Genomic DNA, 8,275 nt, shown 5'->3' with positions numbered 1-8,275 from the left:
TGTTGAAGAAGCCTTGGAAGTTTGGTAACTGACAAAGAAACCAATGTAATCCCAGCTTTTGAAGATTTAGATTTTATTATGATTCTTATGAAAGAATGAGGTTTCAGTTGCTTGCAACTCACCATAAGCTTTTTCAGCTAACAGTAGGAATCAATCCGTGGAAGTGACTTTGATTGGGTTTGTTCACACAGGGATGAAGACAAAGGGAAATGGGAGCTGAAAGTCCTTTTGGTGTTCATTAGTTTCTCATCAAGGGATTGACTTTTGTTAGATTTAACCAAATCATTTGGAAATCAGTAAAAATATGAGAATCTAGAAGAGAACTGCTGTGCTGCATTATTATGATTATTATTTTTCAACCTCTTTTAGTCAAATTACATGGTCTGTCTATTAGAAAATAAAACTCACAGGGATGTATTATTATTATTAACGAGGCCCATTGGGGTCCAAGTTTATGGGAGATTGGGTCAAAGTTTATTTAGGCCCAATGTTATGATGTACCCTGGTCCAGAAAGTCAAAATTTAATTCCGTTGGAGATAACATGTCGGATGAGTCGATCAACTCCGTGCTCGACCAACTTCAGGCCCGATCAACTCCGTGCCCGACCGACTTCATGCCCGTTTGACTTCGTGCCTGACCGACTTTATGATCTTTCAGACGAAGATCGACTCCCCAGTCAGCTCAATCTCGCAAAGTCGATACTCCTACCCAAATAGCTCTGCTCCGTCAGCACTACTTCCCTCATTCATCACGGCTAATAGCCACTAAGTGGAATTGTAAAATATTCCACAGTGGATAACCTACCACATTAATATAGCATGACATGTTACCATATTAAGCATGGGTGATGAGACCCTCCTCCATCATGATAAAATATTTTCCTTACTTTTAATATGACATCTCATTCGATAACTATATAAAAGAATCTCACTTCCCTCAGATCCAAGTATGGGGATACATGTCTTAGCCTTATTTTCTACACGTCATTTCCTGTTCTTCTTATCTATCTTCGACCGACGACAGACTGACTTAGATGTTGGAATGGTTGTGTCGGGACACCTCCGACCTCCATTCTAACCCTCTACCCTCTCTTTGAAGCCTTGCAGGATCATCGTCTCCTCCCCGTTGCTCGTGGACTCTGTGCGACTTCATCAACTCAGAAGCCAACTGTCCGATGATTCATTCCGAGACGATTTCAAACGGGAACATCCAATTTTAAGAGGAAATAAAAAATTCCAAAAAGTGACAAGGAAGAAGAAATATTAGAATAACTTTCACCAAAGTTCTATGACTATGTTATCTATTTGATAAGTCTAAAAAAATTAGGTATTTTTTAATTGTATTTTATCTTTCATTTTCTAGTCAACTTGCTTAGTATCTCATATATCAGAGTTTGAGGGGTTGACTATGTTGGCCCAAAATTTATACTTTGATTAGGCACAAATGATTTGGGTAAAATTAAAAAGCCCTTTAAGTAATTTAATCATTTATCCTATCTAATTTTTTAGAAAGTATGTAAATTAGTGATTTCCATGAAATCATTACCCACTTTGAAGCATTCATATATGTTGATGATGAAGTTGTGTGTCCTCCCATGGATAAGTCAAAGCTACTACCTCAAGTGCTTTGACATTCATAAAGTAAACACCATCAAGCTCAAGTGCTTGTTGACTTACTATGCACAAATGCAACTTAACTTGTTAACCTACACATAATGAGAGTTATTAATAGGTTTTAAAAGTTATTGCTCTTCCTTAATTATATTATCAAGCACTAACACTTCATCCAGCCACTAAAATGTAGAAGAGACAAAGGAAAAAAGTTAGCTCATGAGCAAGCACTAACACTTCATCTTGTCCAAGCTGATTTTGTTTGAGTCTAGACTCGGCCTGGTGTAAACGGTTCAATTGGGGTCAGAGAAGTTGTCGATTTAAGAGGTGTTTCAACTAGTTTACTTAACGAAAGAGATGATCAAGTTTCGGTTCCAGAACGTTGACTTCTTGATGATTGACTTTTCTTTCAGCCAGGTCAGTCTGAATACCTTCAGAGACTCAACCGAATCCAACCTTCCGAGATTAGTGGAGAACTTTCCCCCTGGATTCTACATTGACCAAGTCAAAAACCTTTTAACTCACTAATAGATCTATTTGACTTCAGCTAGGAGCTTGATGCATGCCTTACAAAATATCGATTACATTGCGGAGTAATTTCTTCAGAAACGATCTTAAGCAGATACTGAGTTCTGCGAATTATCAGAAAGTCGACGACCAGCAATTGCCAAACAATATCGATCAAACAACAGTTTGCAATGAACACAGACCTTTTGATGCAAATATATATCAAACAGCAGAGATTTATCAGATCACGATATACACAAATGAGAGTTATGAAGAAGATGGCAGACTTCATGGTTTTGCCTCAAAAAAGTCAGCAAACCATGATGTTTTACACACTGCAACAATTTCTACTGGTGCTTAACTGAAAAGAGAAGAAGAGGCCATGAGCGTGATGCTAATCTGAGGAGAGAATGGAGTCCCAGTCGATCTCCCACGATGGATATTTGCGCAGCACAAAGGTTTCCGACTCGTCCCACGGCGCCTCGGTGAAGTCCAGGTGCTGCATCGCCGACCTGGCGTCTGATCGAGTCGTCCTCCTCCGAGGAATCGGACTTGTTGTCTTCCGTGCTCACCTCGCTGGCCACCGGGCATGGCGGGGTGGCCCCTCGTTCTCCGGAGATCCCCAAGGTGTGGCATACGGCCTGGAGTTTGCCATCCACCGCGGGGTGCAGCGGCGGCCCCAGGTGCGCCGCGCCGCGTCGGAACTCCGGGAAGTTGAGCCTCGCGCCGTCACCGCGGAGCTTGAACGCGGCCTTGTCGTAGGCCAAGGCGGCCTCCTCGGCGGCGTCGAAGGTGCCGAGCCACAGGCGGGTGCGGTTGCGGGGGAGGCGGATCTCCGCCACCCATTTGCCCCAGTGCCGCTGCCGAACACCGCGGAAGAGCTTCGCGGGCTTCGTCGGGGACCCCGCGCGCTTCATGGTCTGCGGCTGGGGGGCGAGCGGGCTTATATTCCTCTGGCTCCGGCGGTCGGCGGGCGCCGGGATGAGTTGCTGGCGGTGGAATTGTGCCTGGACCTGCTGGATTTGAGCAGGGGAGAGGCAATTAAGCCCGACCGAGCTAGGACTTTGAGGAAGCATCTCTGCGGTGTGTCCAAGAGGCATGACAAGCTCAAAGCTAGGGTTTTGAGGAAGATAGAAGGAGGAGAAACTCGAAGAGAGTGGATCAAGAGAGGAAGCAGCTTTAATAAAAGGCTCAAGCGCTTCTCTCAATGGATCTGACGAGGAGAAAACTGGCATACTACTGTACAAATCTATGGCCGTCGCCATGCCTGATCTGTAAAGCAAAGCTACTGCTTTTTCCTAATCAATTAAGAAACTGAGGTGTAAAAGAACCTAAAAAAAGTTGCAGATCGCGAGCACGAAGGAGATCGAGGACGAGGTCTAGCTGAAAAAGGTAGCCTCTTGCGATCAAAAAACCAGAAAAAAGAAGGATAGGAATCAACCTGAGGGTATGAAAAAAGCCCTCTTTCAAGCTAAAGCTAGATCAGAACGTACAGAAACCAGAACACGAAAATGGGAAACAAAAGGTGAAAAAAAAAAATCACAGATCGGAGGTCGAAGAAGACGGAATCACAGTAAAGATCGAACCTTTCCCCCTTTTTTTCACACGCGAAGGAACCAATGGATCTCTCAGCTCACCGATGGGATGGGCAAAGGCTTCGTTTTTCTTCGCTCGCTGCTTTCGCTGGTGGCGATGAACCGGAGACCAACGGAAGGTATTAATAGGAGATTCATCTCTGCTTTTGGCGAATAGACGCGCGCCACGTACCCCGTAAACTTCAATTCCACCGGCAGCTGTCCGGAAGCGACCGACTGCTGGCAGTAGCCAGCAAACGCGTGCGGCATGAATTTGGCTCAATTCGATATAGATGCAGGTTACGATGAGCCTGGTCACATTGCAAGAGTAAGCTGTAGTAGCTAGGTGGCGAGACGTGATTGGCGGATAATTTTAAATTGTAAAACAACTGGCCTTGTTAGGTGGCGACATTAACTACTTCAACTGCGATTGGAATGAGCAGTTACGACCTGCAATGCCGCAAGTCAGCAGTTCACGTGGTTCCTCCCCCATGATCCTGAACTCCATGTGCAGTGGCACATGCACAGTTTGTTTAATGTAGATTCGGCTCGATCTATGGAGATAGATTCATTCAGAGATTTTACTCTTTCTGGTTCATGAACTCAAAGCAAAGATGACTGTTCTTGACAAACCAAGTAACGTGCTAATTAAGCAGCAGCAGAGCATCTTGATAGCTCAAGGCCCAGCCTACTGCTCGAGATCAGAGAAAGCACGAACTGTTCCAACCATATTTGACAGAAAAAACAGAGATTGGCCAAAGTAATTTATAGAAAAAAAAGGCAGAATAATTGCTAACCCAGAAGAGAAACCTAAGACCTAGCTGAGACACAGAATCCACAGAAAGATATCCATCCTCTCAGTCTCAGAACAGCTTTTAATTAAACGCCACACTGTTCCTCCTCCTCCTTCGACGACTGCATGCGAGCCACAGTAAAGTGCAGTTCTTCCTCCTCGGTTAATTGAAAAGCGGATAGCAGTACTACAGTTGCTTGGCAGAGCACCTCCTCCGCCCAGGAATGCATTTCCCTCTCGCCTCCTCCTTCCCTGCTGCTCTCTCCTCGTCTTCTTCAATCCCTAGCTTCGAGCTCCTGCATTATGAGCAATGTAATCTTGTTTGAGACATCAGTAACAGCAGAGTTAAAAGTTGTCGTCAGTTCAGTTTGAATGATGATTTCGAGTTGCAGTCTTATTTTAGCATGCAAAGGATGAAGAACTTTGCAACAATGGAGTAGACTAATCATAAAGCTGCAGGAAACTAAAGTTTTTTAAATCTTTTTTTGCTTTGCCCTCTAGAAGTTTGAAAGGAGTTAGAGAATTATAAGATTGGAAATAAAATTTATCAAATTTTACCAAGCTGTAAAGTGAAAGTTTTTGAAAATTTGAAGAAAAAAATAATGTTAGGAAGTTTGAATTGAAGCAAAATCGATGGTGGAAAAAAGTGTAATTAACCTTTCTTCTTTGTAAGAAGAAGATTTCTGGAGGACAGGCTCCGGCGGGCCGCCGCCTCTGCTGCGCTCGACGATGCTGCCGCTGAAGTACTCCTTGTCCTCTACCAGGGGATGACAGTAGCGCGGGTGCTCCGAGTAGCACCGCGACTGGTCGTCGGCCTCTCGGCCCGCGAATCGACTTAGCGCACCGCGGTGCAGCCCGTTGATGTGACGCTCGCCGCCGCCGGAAGCTGCGGCGGCGTCCGAGGCGGAGTTGGCGGCTGCTGCAGCTGCCTTGACCGCCCCGCTGCTCGGGGTGCTTCTTCCCTTGAGGGCAGCAGAGCCGCAGGCAATGAGTTGGAGCAGGACCGAGTTGCGCGACAGGCCCAGTTCCGGCGCCGAGTTGACGTCCTCGAATCGCTGGGAGCCGCCGCCGCCGCCGCCAGCAACCGCTGCGGGGTAAGCATGGTTGGGGGGCTTGTCCGAGGAGGAGGACGACGGAGGGGATGAATCATCGAGGGGAAGCTCGGTGGCGGCGTGGTGGCGAGTCGCCCGAGTCGCCACCCGGCTGTTGACTCGCTCCATCTCCCCTGTAGAAACCCCACGGAGCCGCGAGTATCCAACAGGCTTCTTCCCGCCGACGGTGAGCTTACTTCCCATCCTCTCTTCCTCTGTTGCTTCGTCATCCACACCCTCTGCTTCGTCGTTGTCCTCAAACTCCAAATGGAGCTTTCGAGGCTCAGGCAGTGCCTTTGGCTGCCGGCTGCTCGCCGGAAGATGTTGGAAACGATCTACCATTCCCAATCCAAGTAAAACCGATCAAATAAGTCAAAATTAACCATCTCTAAAGCAGGAGAAAAAAAATACCATAAGCGCCAGGGAAGATCTCGGAGCCTTTGAGCACGTACTCGACGCCGTCGGCGGGGTAGATTACATCGTTATCGGCCAAGTCATTCCACACGTACCCATTCTTGTAGCTCCTTCAAAAATTAGTAAAAATGGCAACCATTTTTCACGAACTTAAGCAAGCAAGCACTAAAACAGGGTATTGACTACCTCTTGCACGACCAGGAGAAGAGCGAAGGCATGCCTTTGCCTCTTAGACATCTTAGTCTTTCGATCACATCTGTTGGAGAAGAGGACGATAGAATGAGAGCTAAACCAGAAGATTAAAATGGAAGAGGAAGGAGGTGACTGATGGACCTTTGAGCCGGAGCTGGTGGTTGGGGAGGTAAGGGAGCTCGATGAAGTGGGGGTGCTCCAATTGGCCATTCCTGCAGAGGTAGTACACCACTTGTAGTTTGCGAAGAGGCCTTGCAAACCTCTGCTGCTGCGGCGGCGGCGGTGGCGGCGGAGGTTGCTGTTGGTGGGAGTAGGCGAGTCTAGCTCGGTCGGGACTCGCTTCCCTGCTGCTTAATCGTCGCCTGCCTCTTCCACCTCCGACGTCCATGGCCACAAAGGAAGGAAGAGGTTGTGGAGAAGGTAAAGTGAGAAAGGTCGGGGATGTGAAAGCGATAGGTTGAGGAGGAAGACTGTCCCTATTGCACATCTAAAGCCATCGCCCTGTTTCGACTTATTTATATAAGTTTCAATCGAGTACATCGCCTTCTCTTATATTCAACCTTCAATTTTCTCCAAAATTCAAGTTCATCGCCTTCCTCCATCTCTGCAACAAGCATATATGAAATAATATCTCGAATTCTGGTGTACCAACTCGATTCAAACGCAAAGGCCAGATGAAATTACTCGTCTTTACTTAATCTGCAGGGTGTTCATGAAGTCGAATCAAACTGACAACACAGAGAATTCAATTAATTGTCATTTAACCATCCTCCCAAAGGTTCAAACAGGAGCAGAGAGAAGCGGACTGATGGAGAGCGTGAGGTCCCAGCGTTGACATTCGCCCCATGCCCCTGTTTTAGGATAAGTGCCATTCGCCATTGATGAGGCCTCGGCTTAAAGCTGGTCCTGGCCCTCGGCCGCAGCAGGGCTCTGCGTCCGAGGTGAGAAGGCGCAGAGAGGTAGGGACTCGCTTAGTTCTTTATCCCACCACCTACTCTGTCCCTGTCTTCTTTCCGTCTCTGTTGTCTTCTACTCTCCCATTAATTTGTTGCTGCTTGGATAGTAATTGCATGGGGCGACCTTTGGGGATCATTCCATGAGGCAATTGGGCAATCCATTGTGCTCTCTTCCACTTGTCGTACATGAAGACAGTCACTCAGTCGCAGCAGGAGAGGGTCCTCTGCCATTTCTCGTTCACCTCCGTTGAGAGAATTGGAGTGGCGTTTTGGTTCTTATTCTGATTCAAATGCTATGAATTTCTTCTTAAATTTAAGACAAACGACATCACACTTTCGAAGTGAAGTTGAAAAGCGGTGCTCGTTTACCTTCATCGAGAATGAGAGATCAGAGAGTGATAAAAAGGTAGAAGGTTTCATGGCTATGAGGTAGATCGAGTACACCAAGGAACCAGACCGACCATGAGTTCTTGCTCAGCAGATCTTATGGGCAACTGAAGTAGAACACATGCATTTATTTTAGACGACATCACTTCGATGTGATCTAATGTCAAATCCACAGGGATTGGAATCTAAGACACTTCCCTCAAGCGCTGTCATATGCTCTTTTGATTTAAACACAGAATTCACTATTTACTCGTGTGATTTCTTTGTTAACCAGATTTACAGTTTTCGATTCAGTCTCACTTTGCGCCTGTGTCGATGGGAATGAGTAGTTCAATCATTGTTCTTTTGATGTCTCATCATTTGCAGCTCGTGAACTTTGATTTTAGAAACAAAGATTCTGCATTTTTTTTTTTTGTTTTTATCTCTTTCGTAGGAATCCTGCAGCTTTTCATGTTCTCGACTGTGCCTGGTGAATTCGACGATATCACATAGCACACCTTTTGTTCTGCCAATCAAAAACAAACTCAAATCTAGAAAGGAGAAAAAAAAAAAAAAGGGAATGGTGACGAGAGATTTGAAAGGTTCCTCTGTGATTCAGGATAACTTTTTGATATGGTATGACGTGGCTTCATCTAAATTAAAAGTCAAAAGTCAAGCGAAGGTCAAGATCTGGATTAACTTGACAAGGTGAGTCAACACGAACTTGGGAAAAATGATCTCACCAAAAGAAGATAGTTATCACTTCTGGCT

General features: G+C 45.9%; 2 protein-coding genes across 2 annotated transcripts; both read right to left on the bottom strand.

Annotated features, from left to right (window-relative positions):
• Positions 1-2,336: 2,336 nt before the first annotated feature.
• LOC141815623 (ethylene-responsive transcription factor RAP2-4-like) lies at positions 2,337-3,796 on the bottom strand. The gene is given in 2 exon segments (XM_074703573.1): positions 2,337-2,641; positions 2,643-3,796. Coding segments are annotated over 2 exon segments (870 nt in total). The 5' UTR covers positions 3,384-3,796; the 3' UTR covers positions 2,337-2,512.
• A 657-nt stretch (positions 3,797-4,453) lies between these two features.
• On the bottom strand, positions 4,454-6,570 carry LOC141815699 (protein SOSEKI 2-like). Its single transcript, XM_074703647.1, has 5 exons — positions 6,324-6,570; positions 6,177-6,246; positions 5,988-6,100; positions 5,143-5,911; positions 4,454-4,781 (listed from the first exon to the last, which is right to left on the bottom strand). Exons 1-5 carry the CDS (start codon positions 6,568-6,570, stop codon positions 4,673-4,675), a joined length of 1,308 nt encoding a protein of 435 aa, XP_074559748.1. The 3' UTR covers positions 4,454-4,672.
• Positions 6,571-8,275: the final 1,705 nt, after the last annotated feature.

Source organism: Curcuma longa, chromosome 21 (genome assembly GCF_044706935.1).
Source record: "Curcuma longa cultivar G26 ecotype Majalengka, Jawa Barat chromosome 21, ITB_CL_G26_1.1, whole genome shotgun sequence".
Lineage (NCBI taxonomy): Eukaryota > Viridiplantae > Streptophyta > Magnoliopsida > Zingiberales > Zingiberaceae > Curcuma > Curcuma longa.
This window is presented reverse-complemented; position numbering and strand designations above follow the sequence as displayed.

Coding starts and splice junctions, on each gene's coding strand:
- LOC141815699 (XM_074703647.1), bottom strand. CDS start 6,570: ATGGACGTCGGAGGTGGAAGAGGCAGGCGACGATTAAGCAGCAGGGAA. Junction 6,101..6,176: donor TTCTCCTGGTCGTGCAAGAG/GTAGTCAATACC, acceptor TAATTTTTGAAG/GAGCTACAAGAATGGGTACG. Junction 4,782..5,142: donor TCTTCTTACAAAGAAGAAAG/GTTAATTACACT, acceptor CTCATAATGCAG/GAGCTCGAAGCTAGGGATTG.